The 17,037-nt window shown below is 41.2% G+C and overlaps 2 protein-coding genes and 1 pseudogene across 5 annotated transcripts in view; 2 read left to right on the top strand and 1 right to left on the bottom strand.

The window, feature by feature from the left end:
- Window positions 1-9: 9 nt before the first annotated feature.
- Window positions 10-5,510, top strand: NDUFB2 (NADH:ubiquinone oxidoreductase subunit B2). The gene is made up of 4 exons (XM_016133021.2): window positions 10-168; window positions 2,181-2,325; window positions 4,216-4,312; window positions 5,428-5,510. The coding sequence occupies exons 1-3, from the start codon at window positions 71-73 to the stop codon at window positions 4,288-4,290; spliced, it is 318 nt and encodes a 105-aa protein (XP_015988507.1). The 5' UTR covers window positions 10-70; the 3' UTR covers window positions 4,291-4,312; window positions 5,428-5,510.
- Window positions 3,467-3,585, top strand: LOC118610827 (annotated as a pseudogene).
- A 2,004-nt stretch (window positions 5,511-7,514) lies between the features above and the next one.
- The window catches only part of BRAF (B-Raf proto-oncogene, serine/threonine kinase), a 107,954-nt gene continuing 98,431 nt past the window's right edge, over window positions 7,515-17,037 (bottom strand). For all 4 annotated transcript variants that reach the window (XM_016132999.2, XM_036230820.1, XM_036230818.1 and 1 more), the window contains one exon: window positions 7,515-14,657. In XM_016132999.2, coding sequence (XP_015988485.1) covers window positions 14,511-14,657 — 147 coding nt within the window. In that variant the 3' untranslated portion in view covers window positions 7,515-14,510. The remainder of the gene's footprint in view (window positions 14,658-17,037) is intronic.

The raw sequence follows: 17,037 nt of genomic DNA, 5'->3' as shown, positions 1-17,037 counted from the left end.
GGGGCGCCGGGGGGAAGTGACGTGCAGGCGGTGGTGCGGCCTCGGGACGACTGTCCGGACGCGGGCAGGCATGTCGGTTCTGATGCGGCTGGCGCCCTTCGTTCGCGGCGGAGGCCGCCTCTTCGGAGGCCTCCGCCTGCGGGAGGCTGGAGGCGGAGGAGTCCGTCAGTGAGTGAGGGCGGGGGTGGGGGCTTCGCCTGCTTCTAACAGCGCGTCTCCCGAATGTCCTCACCTTGACGCCGGGCGCCTGCGCGGATGCGGATCTTGCCCCTGCAGCGACCCCCGCCCCGAGGCATGCTGGGACTTGTAGTCCGACCGCGCGTGGGGCGGTGCTTGCCTCTGGTTCCCCGACACCGGGTCCTGGGAGAGTGGGGTACAGAGGGGGTCGGGTGAGGCTGGTCACCTGGCAGGTATTAAACGGTGTCGGGCCATCCCCACACCAGGGGAGCCAGTAGGGTGTGGACACAAACTGGAGCTAATCTGGAAGCGAGAGCAGGAGTTGGGGAAGCGAGGGGGCGGTTCTGGCCGAGGAAACAGCCAATACCGTGTGTTTCGAAGCATCTAGTGAGAGGCAGGGACCGGCGGAGGTGAGGGCAGAGGGAAGGAATGGTAGAGGGTCCTGATGTCTGACTGAAAAATTTAAAAGGCGGTGGCGGTCTTTGAGAGGTTTCAATTACACGTAACTTGGCCAGATTTTAATTCTGAAAAATCACTCTGGCTTGAGGGTGAATTAGTTCCCTAAGGTACAGGTGTGGAGACAGCCAGGCGTAAGAGAGCCAAAAGTGGATCCTTGAGCAATATCAGAATTTTTCTTTTTTAAAGGCCTTTTTTTTTTTTTTAAAGAGCAGTTTTAGATTTATACTACAATTGAGCAGAAGGTGCAGAGATTTCCCGTATTTCCCTTTTGCTCCCACACATGCGTCACGTCCTCCATTATCAACATCCCCATCAGAGTGCGACATAATTGTTAAAACAGATAAAGCTACACGAACACGTTACCACCCAAATTTATAGTCTACATTAGGGCTCACTCTTGCAACGTCAGAATTTAAGAGAGTGAGCCAAAGAGCCACCCAGTGAAGTATGTAGCCCAAGAAGCCAGCCAGAGAGCATGGCGCTGGGATGCCAAGGGAGGGCACACCTGCCAGAAACAAGTCGGTAATGCAGAGAGCTTCCCTAAGAGCAGGACTGAAAATAGTACACTGGGTTTTTTCTAGGTGGTGTTTCAGGCCCCTTAGAGCATCATCTACACTTTACCAGGAGGTAGTGCAGGGGAGTGCCTGCCACACTCTGGCTGTATGACCTTGAAAAAGTTTCTTGATCTCCTTATGCCTCAGTTTTGTCACCTGTATAATGAGGGGTGATGTTGACTTCTAGGGAATTAAATGAATTACAGTTTTCTAAAGTATTTTAGGACAGTTGCTTGTGCCTAGTAAGGACCCTACAAGTATTATTTAACTTGTTAGGGAACTGAGATTCAGGGAAATTAAAGGAGTGACTTGCCTAAAGTCACATGTCTTTTAAAAATATGGAGCTGAGACACGTGTGAGGTGGGAAGAAGGAAAAGGCTTGTGTGACCTGAGCAAAGACAGTGATGGAGAGAGCCACCAGCAATAGCCCTTGACCTTCTGTGGGGAGTCTAGGGGGAGCGGTGCTCCTCTTTGCTGAGGTCTTGGTACTTCCATAGCACACATTGAGTCATAAGTATTTATGAGTATTTTTTAGAGTCCAGGATACTTTCTAGGTGCTGGGGTTAGAGCAGAATACAAGAAAGATAATGGCGCTTCATTCTAGGGGGAGGACACAAGTACTAGGTCACTTGTTTATTGAGAAAAACAAATAAGCAAATTAATTTTGGCCTTCACGTTTTCTTTACTAAAACTCTTGGGGCCAGTACCCCATTATCAACACATTCATATTTCTGGTACAAGATGCATGAGTAGTCACTAAAGGAAAATCATAATTAGCTTCTCGTCAGTTCAGGCTAGTTTTTGCTGGTACACAAATTTAAAGTAAGCTTATGACATGAGTATTTTGAGAGACTGTGGAGCTCTATCATTCCGTGCGTGGTGGAGATGGGAAACGTTAGGATTAGTTTCTGGATGTAGCTCCGAGTTTTGGATGCCGTAGCGTCACACTGTGGAGCCACAGCGACTGCTCACTGTCGTCCTGTCCCGCAGCGCTGGCGGCGGCGTGCACATCGAGCCCCAGTACCGGCAGTTCCCCCAGCTCACCAGATCCCAGGTGCTCCAGGCCGAGTTCTTCAGCGGGACCATGTGGTTCTGGATTCTCTGGCGCTTATGGCACGACTCCGACGCTGTGCTGGCAAGTGCAGGGGGGTGTCTTTCTCTTGTTTGTGGGTGAGGGGAGGGAAGACATAGTAATAGTTTATCTTTATTTTTTTTTTCTGTTTGTAGACCATTTTTCTGCCTGGATACAGTAGTCCCCCCTTACCTGTGGTTTCAGTTACCTGGGTCAACCTTGGTCTGAAAATACTAAATGGAAAATTCCAGAAATAAGCGATTCATACGTTTTAAAGTGTGCGCCATTCTGAGTGGTGCGGTGTAATGTCCTGCTGTCCCGCTTTTCCCCACCCCGGCTGAGAACCATCCCTTGGCCCAGCGTCCCCATGCCCGTCAGTCACTCAGTAGCCATCTCAGTTATTAGATCAACTGTCATGGTCTTCGTGTTCAGGTGACCTTTATTTTACTTCGTAATGGCCCCAAAGCAAATTCGGCAATTCGGACGCGCCAAAGAGAAGCTGTAAATTGCTTCCTTTAAGTGAAAAGGTATGTATGTATAGGAGAAATACCTAGTATTTGTAGGGTTCAGTATACTCTGCAGTGTCAGGCATCCCTGGGGGGTCCTGGTACGTGATCCCCAAGGATGAGGGAGGACTGCTGTGTATCCTGTCGCCGTGGTGTCCTCTGTCCATGCAGGAGTCCTGTTACTTAATAAAATGTATTTCACACCTGTCGTATTCAAGCTCGCACATGTGGGTAGTTCACGTCTTATGGTTTGTTAGTTTGCCATATTCGGAGGGAGACTCGAAGTTAATTCTTTTACCCTCTAAACTAGGTGTTCACGGGTGGGTTGCTTCACACTTAAATCCTTGAAATGATGAATGAGGCCCAGGGCAGCCAGCTTGGGTGGGGTAGGTATGGGCTAATTTGTTTTGAGGAGGGAAGTTAGTTTCTGGTGACTTTCTAACACATCCTTAGCCTCACTTGAGCTTTTATTGCGTTTGCACAGACCCTGTTCTCTAGGAAATGAAACCTTTACGCCACTGAAATCTGTGCTGTTGATCCAGAATACTTTGAATTTTAGTAAATTTGGTTTTGTTTTCAGGGTAGGAAAAGAATGTTAAATTTAAACAGCGTACAAGTTTTAGAAGCGTCGAGTTGATTAATATCCCATTTCTCGTAGAACTTCTCTGTGCCCTTGTTGGCCAAAAAGAATCTTTGTCATCTACGGCCATTCCACCCTGAACGTGCCCAATCCCTTCTGATCTTGGAAGCTAAGCAGGGTCAGGGCTGGTTAGTACTTGGTTGGGAGACCACCTAGGAAGACCAGGTGCCGTAGGCATAAATAATAAAATAAGGGATTGTAAGCTGACAAGGTCCTTGCAATCTGTGAGGTCAACCAAGGGTTGCTTCACCTAAAAAAAAAAAAAAAAAAAACCCAAAAACCAAAAAGGAGCTGCCCAGTCTGTGAACTGGCAGCACGTAGACACCTATCGCACTGTGTGTGGCTGTTGGGTGGCTGTTTGGCGTGAGATGGTGGTACAGCCAGATGCGCCTTAGATTGGGGTGTCAGATGAACGAGTCCACCTGAGGCTCCTCAGGCTCCCAGCTGGAACGACAGGGCGGTTTGAGACGTCCATCAGGTTTTGCCGTGGCTTTAGACATCACTGAGAGATGGGGAAGCTCTGAGATCTCTGGCCTCCATCCCTCAGCCCTCCATCACAAACACGTATTTGAGTGCTGGCTCAGGCTGGTGGCTTCCAAATGGCAGGCCTTTAAAATTCGGTCCACAGCTTCCATTGAACAGATTGAAGAGCAGTTGGACCATCAAGTAGTTAGAGAATTTGTTTCTATGGTATGTCAAGGGCTGTATATGTGACAGCCTTATGACATGTTTTTCTTTTCAAAAAATTTTTAAATGTAATTGTGCGGAATATAGGTTATTGACTTTTTTTTTTAATGATGTCACCAGGGTCACTTTGCATATCCAGATCCTTCCCAGTGGACGGATGAAGAATTAGGTATCCTTCCTGATGATGAAGACTGAAAAGGTAGCCCCGACTCTACAAGTGAGTATGCCCCAGGTTCCTAGTTTTTTAAAGTTATATTTACCTTTGGACAGTAAACATGTTTTGGTTTTGTCCCTATGATGGTCTCAAAGAAAATGCATTTTCTAACAGCATGAAAAACAGTTAACCACATCATGTGTCTAATTTTTGTCTTTTATATTTTCACATTTGTCCCCCGGCCTCGCGCTTTGGTCTTATCTACAACTGTATGTTTTTAAAAATTCTTTTTTCCTAAGTTTTGTTAAAATTTAGGAACCCATTTATCCATCAAAGACTTTTAAGTACCAGCGCTGCACAGAGATTACAGGGGTGGACCAGAGGCTTACAGTGTATGTTTGTAGTTGCAAAAATACTAGTGTTCTGCCCTTAGCATTTACATGGAACTGCATCCAAGAATAGCACGATATGGAATTGCATGGTTGTTAACTCTTTAAACGGTAAAAGGTTATGACCCTTTCGTTTCCCAGATCAGGAAGTCAGTCAGTTTTTCTTCTTTCAGAAGGAAGGTGATAGGAGGAGCTTCTTTCCCCGCAGCGGTTAGGACATTGTCATTTAACATTTTAAATTAATCGGTACACAATTATAATTGCCATCATTCAACCTGCCTTGGAAATTGTTTTAAAGGATGGGAAGCATTAAATGATAGTTGAGTGTTTCCATTAAATCTTATTAGTACTGCCTTTATACTTTTAATTAGAAGTAGTTTATCAACATGAAAATTACAGCAGTTTTTGGGTATGTAGGGAGGAGATGGGAGAAAATGTCATGACAGGGCAGGCAGCTAAGCTTTTTGACAGCTTGTCACGTGTTTCTGGCTTTGTTAAGGACAGAGGTCCCAGTCCTTAACGGCCTCCCGCTCCGCCTCTGTGAACACGTCTGCCAGCACTGACCTCTTCTGTCTTCTTAGATTCCCCACTGTTCCCACACATAATTAAAAACATTTTAATAACCAGACTGTAAACTCTGAGAGAGCAAGGTGATTTTACTTCCCTCCTCACAAGGATACTCACGATGGGTGCTCAGTGGATGCTTGACTAATTGAGAGAATAGAATTATGGATTTGAATTATTGAAAATAACAAGTACTTACAGCTTTCCACTTTTGTTTTCCTGCAGGAGCCAGGTGAAAATTTCAAGAAATGATGGACTGCATACTGTATGTTAAAGTTGTAAATTAAAGCGTTTTAGTCAAGAATGAGGAACCGAGTTCTGGATGTCTCTGGTGACGACAGCCACCTTTCACAGATTGTTTTCTGTGCCCCCAGCTGCTGTGCTAGATGGTTACAGGCCCCTCAGTGGGTCCCCTTGGCTAACCCCTGGTGCACGTAGCTGTTAGTTCTATTTATCTGTGAGGACATCGAAGCTCAAGGGGATGAAGTGACTTTCCTATGGTCACACACTGATGAGTGGCGACGTTAGGTCTGACCCCACACGTAACTAGTCATGCTGCCTGCCTCCTTAGCTAATGTCTTAGACATATATAGACCGTAAATGTGAAAACTCTTGCCATTTTTCTACGGATGGTGTATAGTCTTGCCCTGAATGTACAGAGGTGAGAGGTCACGGCTGTCCATTTAGTGTGCTTACATCTCTCTTGTGCGCTGGGCACTGTATTGAGTGGCCATTTGTGGAAGTCATCAAGACATTTCTAACTAGGAATTCTCAGGGCTGGAGGAATGGGAGACAAGGGTAAAATAGGACTTTTTCTAAAATTTATTTCAAAGTACTTTCCAACTGTCTGTAGCATTACAGTTCTAAGTAGGTGGGACAGAATTTTTCTCTATTTACAGATAAAAATCTGCGGTATAGAGTGGGTTAATGACTTGCTTAGAAGCATAACTTCATGTTTTTAATTTAGGTTTTTAGCCACCTAGGCATTGGGAATACAATGCTGAACGAGGAAAGTCTGTTTCTGGAGAACTTAGTTTCAGGAAGGGACGACGACGACAAGGTTTACTAAGTGCTATGAAGAAAATAACACTGGGTAACGTGCTGGAGGCGAGTGGCTTTGGGGTTGACAGGGAAGGCATTTGAGCTGAAACCCGAACAAGTAGGAGGAACCAGTGTGAGGGGCTTTGGGAAGAGTGCTCTAAGGACAAGGGACAGGAGAACCAAAGCCTAGGGTGGGTCCAGTCACTGTTAAGGAACAGGAAGTCCAGCGGGGTTCCAGCAGGTGAGGGGAGGTTTGTTCAGTTATCACGGCTTCTGATCAGATTTCGGAAAAGCTAGTGTGGTGGGGTTCTTTATAATAGAATTTTATCACAATAATTAGAGCATTCACAATTCTGGGCTAAATTTTAAGGAAAACCTCTTATAGGATAATACATTCTTTAAAATAAGGCTACAATTCTGTTGTAGTCATGCACGAAGGATATTTAGAAAATGAGTTTCTAAAACACATTGCAGAATTATATTTTCCAAGTGAGAAAACTGCAGTTCAGAAAAAAAATACTGAGGTCTGGACAGCATTTTATGATTAGGTGGAGGGGCATGAAGACCAGAAACCAGATTCCTAAACAGGTGCCATCTGGGAGACGCTTCTGTCCTTCATGTTCTCTAATGAGGTGTCCAGGTGAAGTTTCAAGCAGTGCCCAGCTCTCCGGAAACTTTGCCCAGTAGTAATTAGACATAGTTTGAGGATACTCTAGGTATCTTTCAGATTTCAGGTACTGGCATCAGATGCACAAAATCAACTCATTAGGGGTAGCCAGCATTTAAAAAAAAAATGAAGTAAAAATGTGTGCATAGTTTCAAATATATATATGAGTGTACATTCTGTGTTTCCACACAAAATGCATTATTGCAAGTTGTGTCAGGAAAGCTCGAAAGATACAATAGTAAGGGGAACTTCTCCAGATAGACTCCTTAAATGATGCAATTACAGCCTGTACTTCAGCTGAGCCCCTAGCGGGCAGCAGGTCCCAACATCATAAAATCTTTGAGGGTTATCACCAACACCAGACAAAAGAATAGAATGTCACTGCTACAGCAGTGAGGCAGGTACAAGGCAGTAGGCGTTCATCTGGATGACTTACCTTAAAACTTTCTCTCCTATAAGAAACTTCTACCCACCAAACAGTAAAGGACATTATGTATGAAACACTGTGCATTTCTCAGTTTTCCACTGCCCGGAAGAACTGTCTAAACCCTGGCTACTTCCATTATTGAATGTGAGAGTGCTAGAAAAATAATCTTGATAAGACTTCTCCATGCAGTCAATCTTTATTATAGCAGTATTCGCATATTCACATCAAGTACATAGAACTTTTTTGCCTTTTATATAATACAGAGTTTTAAATAACTTTACACAGAAATAAATTTCTTCAATCTGAATTTCAGCTTTTTTTATTTAATTCTTCATGCTTTCTATCCAAACTGAACAATATTTTCCATTGTACAAATTTACATGAGAAAAATTCCAAAGTACAAATGAAGGGACCTGAGCAGGAAAGAGAACCGAAGTATCAAGAAGTGGGTCTGGGGAAGAATTGGGGGGAAAAGAAAAGATTCAAGCAAACACTGAGGATTAAGGGACAAGAGGGAGACATATTTGACCGAAAATAAATGTCTTTTTTTATGAATTGAAAAATAAGCTTTAAAAATAGTTACTCCATAGTAATTTTTGCAAAGCAGTTACAGAGAGGTCTGTGGACAATTAAAAAGTCCCCATCTTTTCTCTGGGCACACCCAACTCCATGAGAACCTTTTCAATGCTTGAGTGGAACTGAAGTGAACTAAACTTGAACCTTCGGCAATGAGAGGAGAGGATGTGTGTGTGAGTTGCCGTAAGGTTGGGAGTGGTAAACCAGGAGCAATTCATCTCAGTTAAAACATGAAGGACTTCCCTTTCCTCTCCCTGACAGAAGAACTGTCCTCAAACCAAGGAGTAAATGAAAAGGGGGGTGATTTCCTTTTTCGTGGTCCAAACCAAAGAGCAATCATAACCACTGAATAGAATTCAAAGGAACATATGTCAATGAATGGTCACTCAATCCCCTGACCAGTTCTGAGCTATTTTAGGAGAAGCAGCAATTGCTGAGTGACGAAAGGGTCAGAGTGTACAACCAACGAATGAGATCACCACAAAGATATATCACTGATAGTCCTTCAAATCGGGCGACATCATGAAGGCCGAACAGACTATAAGTGTAGCATCGACAAGGGGAACACACAGGGGACCCGATGAATGCATTTCCGAACGAGGGAGGGAAAAGGATACAGCACACATACACCCTGTATGTAAACTAATAAGACATGAAGATAAATAAGACATAAAGGTTAGCCACTTATGTTGGTAACTGATGTGAGTAAAAAGGCATTATGTTTACATAGCTGGTTTTAATCAGCTATAGAACATACACAAATATATAAGGAATGATTTTTTAAAAAAACCGTTCACAGCTTAGTAAAAAGCACACTTATTGCACTCTTACATTTTATTTCGGATAATTACGGTTTATTTCCCACCCTCACGTCCATTTTCCCTTACCCTCAGACTTAACTCCCATGCCCTCCCCCATCCTATTTGGTCCATTTTCTCTACATTTGTGCCTAGTCTATGAGCTTTGTTGCTTATGCTACTCTGAAGTTTCCTCCTATGTAACTCACACTCCAAAACACACACGGGGTAAAAACGTTTCACACACAAACGCAACACGATAATTTTCAAAAGAAAACCAGTACTAAGCAACCTACTCACAACCCCCCTTCCACCCCTGTCAACGGAACCCTTCCTCCGCCACGTCTCCTAAGTGGACCTCATGCCCGATCCCCTACAAACTGATGAGAACCAGCCGCTCAGGGGTACTGGACGGCGTGCTCAGCCTGTGGGAGAGGCAGACAAACTGCACACATCTTTTTTTTTTTGTTTTTTTGTTTTTTATACTAACACGAATAAACAATTCAGTTCTTTGTTTTCAAAGATTACTTCAATCTATAGAATTCTTTAAAAAATGCATCACAAAAGAACGATACACTGCTGTGTCCTCATGCACAACTGGTTATAACATTGTAATTAGTCAAAACAGCTAAATAAAATGAAACATTTTAATGAAACTGATTTAGTAATTAAAACTAAACAATTGAAGTTGTGGTGAAATAAAATATCTACTTAAAACATTTTTTTTTTGAGGTGGGGACTGTCTATGCATTTTAAATAAATCACTTAAGATTTTAGGGCTAAGTTTCTGTCCTCTTCTACCTTAGAAATACCTGAAACTGTTAATTACCCTTACTATATGACAACATTTAGGACTGAATTTCAATTTAAATATCATTGCCCAAACAGAGGTAAAAATAAGTTATCTGAAAACAACGACAAAAAACTTACTGTCTGGTGTACTGATAAAACACAAATCTTACCAGTATTTTCAATTTTACCCAAGCTAGCAACATGGAACACACACACACTGGCCACTTCGCTCTCGGCTGGCCAGCAATCAGGCAGAGATGCTACGCACTCCTCGGGCGCTCGGCGCCCTGGGGCATCGGTGGTACACCTTAGCAAACATCTGGAGACCGTGCTCCAGGCGGTGTATTGCCTTTCTTGGGGGTGGTGAGAATGAAACGGGACACAAGCAGCACACCATGCATGCAGTGTGTCCCGTTCACACCACTGGCCAGGTCATTAACGACTCTGATGCCCCCCAAGAAAGGAGGCCCCGCCCCCCCCCACAGACCCCACCTGCCCCGACACCACCCCAGACAGCATTAGCAGCACAGTCCCACTTAATCTGCCCACCAGTCCTGGGAGGCAAGTTTATATTTCAAACTCTGAAAAATCAGTGTCTGGGTAGGCAGCAGTTCTCTGGAAACTGACAAAATCAAATTCTGCCTTATATTTTAATTTCCTTCTCCCTTTTCACTAACACACACGATTGCTGCCCAGCATACAGTACTTCAATCCTAAACTACAGCAATTTCTTAAAATGTCTGTCAAACATTTCTGTTATATAAAAGTTCCATGCTTTGAAGAACCTATGGGAGTAGAAAAAGTTTCTCTAGAAATGTCACTGAACTATAATTTCAACCTATTTGCTCTATGTGATAAATATATCTGGCTATACTAGGGATTATGTGCTTTAAAAAAATAATTTTGTTCACTGAAAATTTACCTGTGATTTTCACTTTTTTAAAATGTGATTTTGGCTATAAACTCTTTAGTGCATTTATCTTTGCAGTCTAAATTGCACTCTAAAAAATATTAACACAGCTGAGTCAGACCAGAGTGGCTGCTCTCTTCACAAATCACTGATTTTTGCTAAAATTTTAGCTTTTTTATTGCATCATGAAGGCACAGTAAGATCATTTGGCAAATTGTCAAGGTATTTTTCTAGAGCCTCACCTACACCATTTCAGTGCATGACCTATAAGCAATTTCCTGCTCATACGCACAGTAAACCTTCCATGTCTGGCTTTTTTTTTTTTTTTAAATACCCTAATGGTTGGAATCTGCTAGTCTCAAGGTGCTGATGTTCTAGCACTAACAATGCCAACTTGAACAAAGAAGAGAATCTTGCAAAATGGGTTATCATTCCCTACCCTCTCAGCTGGGCAGTCTCTCTATCTGTGCATGTGACAAAGCCGTGGCTAACTCATTATGAAGATGTACTGTCTTGCCAAGCCCACTGAAAATTAAAATTATATCATTGTTAGTGAAGTGATACCATAACTATTTAATTTCATGCAACTGACTTAAGGTTAAGATTCTGAAATGTACCCCTAAACAGATTCTGGCACCACTTGCAACAACATTCACATATGCTGAGCTCTATTTTTCAGTTTTACTGTTTAAATGTATAATGCCCTTCGGGACAAAATGAGAACGCTCAAATACAAGTACACGTCAGTTAAAAATCCTAAATCATCTTCATGTTCTAGAGCTCCTGAATTTTCATATTTTAAAATAAGTAACTATTCATTACCTCATCCTGAGGAGGTAGTTTTTTGAAGAGGTCACCTGAACTCTGCAGTATGCTTCACACTAAAGCTAGACGAAGCTAGATGAGGTCTGCACGAGGCGGAAGGGTGAAATGCACAGGCGGGGCAGCGCGCAGCCGTTCCATCGGTGCCTGATGAGTGGCAGATAACGCTGTGTGATGGAGGAGCTGTGACTGCACCCAGTGAGAATCTAGGAAATATTTAGTTCCAGGTTGACAGTGTTGAAGTCTTGAACTATTTCTTTGGAACTACCTCATGCTCCTTCTTCTCCAACACCAACCGGAATGTAATGCATATACTTTAGATGGGATTTTATCTTCTGGGATACCCCAGGATGTCCTACCAGTTCTCACATATAATCAGGGACTGGATGTTCAGGAACCAGAATTGGACAGCTAGACAGAATCTTCTTTTAAGATGCACATAATTGTGAATAACCACATTGGATTTTCTGCTCACAAATCTCTTTTATAAACTACTTTTTGGTCAATATTATTTCAGTGGCAAAAGTCTAGACCCAGGACTGTAGTTTAATGATTAAAAGTCCATCAGGAATACTACACTTTTAAAATGATCTTTTAAGGTTGCTCTCAAATGTTTCAGAAGACTTCACCTCTTCTTACCCCAAATAAAATACACTACAGAAGGCACTGCAGCCACTTTACGGAAAAGACAGCCTTACAAGATAATCAGTGAAGCAGCCATATACTATCTACACAAATTTACTCATAAAGTGCTTTGCACAAACAAGGAGTTCCTCCTTGTTTTCCTTAGGAGCTCAACACGTCTATCTGTAGTTAAGCATCAAAAAATAAAGCAAGTGAAACTCAGAGGACACCCTTTCTTCATGTCAACTGTAAACTAGAGAAAAAAATATTTGATGGAAAAAGGAAGAAAAGGGAAAACCTTCAAATCTTATTTTTATTTTTTAAGGGCTTTATGAAAATCTTTCGAGAATACCCTGAGCCTGGGCACAGTTTCATTTGAGATCAAGTCTGTTCCCCTTTTCAAATGAGAAAGTGACCTATTTGAAAAAGGAAGAAAAAAGTGTATCACCTTGCATATTGCTTGGAAACTCCAGGGCTAAGCTTCGTCCATAACTAGCTCCTGTGCTGGCTCCGGCCGCCCTCCAGAAGGAGTCTTGCACCTGAGCCTCCAGCAGGCTCTACCTGCTCAGCAGGACGTGCCTATTGTTTGAGCTCAGCTCTCTGCAATCTTAGTAAGGGAACACAAGCATGGTTAAAAGTATCTATGGGGACATACTTTTAAAAGAAAAATAAACAAGGCTTTTAAAAGGTAGGCAGCATTATGATGCACACGAGATGCTCTTCAAATCAGCACAAACCACTTCTGTCTCTGCAATTTCTGAAATGCAAAGACATTGCTCTGCTCATGTAAGACTTAAGAACACACTGTTTTTCAAATTCACTACAAACTTCAGTATATTTTCCATTTCACCCGGACCTTTGACAAGTCCATGGAAATTTCAGTAGGCCTTCTTCTGAATACAGGTATTTTAGTAAAAATCGTCTAATGGCAGTGAATTTCAGTAGGCTGAAAGATGGCAAGCGGGATTACAATTTGAAAATTTTCAGTAACATTTTCTAATTCCCTGGTTTATTTTAGAAGTCCTGTCTAATTTCTTTCAGATCCTTGGTCACATAGCTTGGTTGAGATAAGCACATTTGATTTGATTTATATTCCTAAATCCTGATAAGAAATTCCAGACTCATGATAAGGGAGGTATCTGCCATTAATACGTCCAGAGTCACTTCCTTTGCTGCTACTGTGACTTACATGACCCTTTAGTAAAGGCCAAAGAAAGCTATGACTAGGTTATATTTTCCATTTACACAAAGACAGAGGATCTGAATACCACAGCAGCTCCTTCCATAAAAATGACTGACGTTAGGCTTCACACATCCTCCCTCGGTCCCAACACACCTAACAATGGTCTATGTTCTGCCTGGGGAATCCAGCTGCAAAACTACCCAACCTTTTGAAGACCAGGCTTGGGAAAAAAGGAAGAAGGAGAATGAATGAAGACACCACCATTTTTATTTTAGGTTCCATATTCTAGATAAAAGACTAGAAAGAGGATGAAGGATGTAGTGTAGGAGTAAGTTGGAAGAAACAGTGAGATATTAGCAAAGATGTTAGTGTGGATCCAGCAAGTACCATTAATTTAAAAATTATAAATATTTGTCATTATGCTAAGACTCCCCATATTTAGGTAGAGAAAAGGATAATGATTTTTCTTTAAAAGTTGTTTATATAACAAAAATACAATTTTCCAGGATATATAATTCTGGTGGGAAGTATTATTTTATTCCAATTCAATTAGATCTGAAAATTATTTTCTTTTTAATAAAAATATAATAAACTCAGAAATTAAAACTTGTACCTTACATTTAAATTACATAAATGTCTCACATTTAAAACTGTTATTGAGCAGTTTTGTAGGTTTTTAATTAGATACTGCCAGGGCGTTTTTGTGCCCTGGACAAAGTAGCCACACAAGTACTTGGTGACTGGAAGAGCTTAGGAGGAAGATTTTCCTGAGAACCTGCTTTATTGTGGAGGGAAACAAAATCCCCAAACACTTTTCTTCATTGCTGGACCCAATGAGAAAAGAAGGCAATGTGTGCCAGCACTTTTCCAGCCTGCGTGGTTAGGCGGACACCCTCAGTGAGCAAAGGGACAAAGGCCAGAAACCCAGTAGGTCAGGAAAAAGATGCAGCATTCCCGTTTCCTCTGCACCAAACGCAGCTCCTGCTCCCCTCTCATCTTCCATTAAAATAAAATAGCTTCATTGTGATAAAAATTTGTCAAGGACTGAACATACTCCACAGATAGGGCATGCTGCATTTTTGTTCCATCCCTCAGAAATTAACCAGTGGTGGCTAGGGGAAAGAGCTCCACAACGAAATCCCAGAACAGGCAAGAGAATGATGCTCGGTGATTGCAACTGCCCCATTAGATGATCAGCCACGTATCGATCTGGTGGTTAGAAGGGCAAAGTTGACCGGCAGACCTTCCATAGCAAATCTCCCAAGCTGTAGCAGTGGTTTCTTTCCATCATGCCTGACCATCAAAAGGTCAGAACTCAGGGTCTCTCCTCTTTCTTCTTGGGAGTGGGTAGACTTGTATGCATGTGGTGCTTGTGTTGAAGAAGAAACACTGGCAGCAGAGAATTCTGGTTCCTAAAACATTCTTCCCTCTTTACTTGGATGGGAAATTCCACTCTGTTCCACACCAGCTTATGCATTGGAAATTTGTATCTTTAAAAAAAGATTTGAGGAACAGAACTGTGTTTTGATGTTAACAAATTGTATGAACACAAGACTTAAAGAAATAAGAGTAGATGCTGCCATGATGATGTGGCTACTTGAAGGCTGCAAATTCTCCTGTAGAGGGAGGACAAGAGCTAATTTTAAAAAAAGTTATCTCAAATAATCTAGAGACACAGAAAAGCCTCACTGAAACCTCCCTGAAAGGTGACTAGCTATATATTAAAATCTAGCATCATCATCACTAATTTAAAAAGCAAAATGGCTGGAACCCATGAAAGATGGTAACTTATATAGTACGTACACTATGATTCAGTTACATCAGTTAACTATCAATTCTGCAGATAATTTTCTAGATGGGTTTTACATGCTGTGGTTTTAATCAAGCTGAAAACAGTTCAAAAGAACAAAATACTCAGAAACTGTAAAATAGTAAGATTGATTTGTAGAATACTACCCCCCACATCGAATTATCAACTAATTTTCATTATCACAATGCCACTATTTGAAAGGAGGAAGCAGGAATTATCCTCGTTTTGCAAGAGATAAAATTAAGAGGTCAAATGATTTGCCTACATTACACATTTGACAGAAAATCCAGACGCTCCATCTTCTAGTTCATTTCACCTTTTAAAGTACCAAAAAGTTACATATAGGCACATGTCACTGAATGTTATTCTCAGCATAAGGAATTCTTTAAACCACAAAATTCGTTTGAGGAATGACACTCCTTTAGCTTACTGAATTTGGGAGCTTCATACCGTTACTTTTCACCTACCATTTTGTCCAGTTTTGACTTGTAATTAGAGGTCGGTTCCTCTTATTGTATACACTGTAGTTATTTTCTGGGGGTTGGTTAATAACTGACAACAATCAGAATTTAGTTAACCTTAACACCACTTTTTCAGTAACAGTAGCTTCAGATGAGGATCCAAGAAGCCACTTACTCTATGAATAACCCATCAATTTTCTGATTGCTATTAGATTCTGTTTACTAGAGAATACTGGCATGTCCCAGCTAACAACAGATTGCTAATGGCTGGCCGATTTGAGCCCTCAGATTGTATGCTGATAATATTAGCAACTACTTGAATGCCTGTTATATAGCAGGTGCCTCACTGAATACTTTATACACATTTGCATCTGATTCTCCTAACTATGAGGTAGGTACTATTCTCTTTATTTTATAAAGGAGCAAGCTGGGGTTTAGAGTGTATAGTTAAGTAACTTGCCCAAGATCTCAAAGCTAGAAAAATGACAGAGCTGGAATGAAGAGCCAGGTGCTGACTCCAAAGTCCAGGGTCTTCACAGTTAACAAGCCCCTAAACAATTTTCAATAAGTAATAATTTATTTTTCTATTCCAAATACAACTACTAATTGGGCTGCAAATAGTGATACCATCTCTTTCCATCTAAGGATTCCTTTTAGCAAGCAATTAAGCAAGGTACTGTGAGTCAAATGATTAAGGAAGGATAAAAGAATTATCACCTCATATTTAAAGTTAAAAGTAGCAGGGAGCTTGGCACTGACTTAAAAAATGGCCAAATTACTAAGACTTTGGTGAGTATTAACAGAGACTCTAAAAATATATAAACATTCTCATTACTTTTGTTTATGGTTTGAGTATTATGGTTTTAAGACTGCAATTTTTCCCCAGTATTTTAATACATTTCTTTAGAGCAATTTCCAGCATTCTTATGAGAAGTCACTGTATTTAGCAGAATCTAAATCTCATTAAAGAAAGCCAATGTGAAAACAGGATTTACGTAACAGAAATCTTTATAAAAAATGGCTAGAATTAATCTAGTGAGAAAATATCAGAAAATTATAAACTCTAAGCCAAATCTTACCGACCACATTAAAAAATAACTTTAAAAAATATTCAGTGTTTCTTATTATTACAATTAGATACTCTATTTTGTTGAACAGTGTTCTACTCTACAAACCTGAATATTAAACTTAAAAATAAAACATATCAAACAAACCCCCAAAACACAAAAAAGTCTAAACCAAATACCAATAAAGCAAACACTAAACATCAATCAGCCTACCGGTCTACAGCTTCTAACAGAATGTGGTTCTTTTTATAATTAGACTTTGGGTTGAGGAAAAAAAACAAAGACAAAAAGAACTGAGAGTTTGGGGATCAATTAGCTCTTTCTCCCTCTGCTCCTGAAACCATGCAGAAATGTAGGAGGAAGATGGGAATGATGGATGGTGGGTCTGCCGTGGGGGACGCTCTTCTGCTCACGCCTCCTCGCCTATCTGGACATCTCTACTATCCCACCTCCCACTCTATTTCATTTGAGGTAAGAGTCAACTCTGCTTCTGTGAAGTTATTTAATGTGAAATACCTAAACATTCTATGATTTAAAAAAAATCTCGGTATATTAATTTTTTAACTGAAAAATTGATAGAGGCCAAAATGAAACATTTTTACCTCCTTTTTTGGTTGAGAATCTCAATTCTCTTTTTCATTTGGCTCTATTTAGGAAT

The sequence above is a fragment of the Rousettus aegyptiacus genome, unplaced genomic scaffold, assembly GCF_014176215.1.
Source record: "Rousettus aegyptiacus isolate mRouAeg1 unplaced genomic scaffold, mRouAeg1.p scaffold_m13_p_13, whole genome shotgun sequence".
Taxonomy (NCBI): Eukaryota; Metazoa; Chordata; class Mammalia; order Chiroptera; family Pteropodidae; genus Rousettus; species Rousettus aegyptiacus.
Note: the sequence above shows the minus strand (reverse complement) of the source record. Positions and strands in the feature narration are given on the sequence as shown.

Bases quoted from the DNA above. Each gene is read 5' to 3' on its own strand.
- NDUFB2 (XM_016133021.2), top strand. From the start codon at position 71: ATGTCGGTTCTGATGCGGCTGGCGCCCTTCGTTCGCGGCGGAGGCCGC. The intron at 169-2,180 runs GTGAGTGAGGGC...CCTGTCCCGCAG, and splicing joins GGAGGCGGAGGAGTCCGTCA to CGCTGGCGGCGGCGTGCACA. The intron at 2,326-4,215 runs GCAAGTGCAGGG...TGATGTCACCAG, and splicing joins ACGACTCCGACGCTGTGCTG to GGTCACTTTGCATATCCAGA.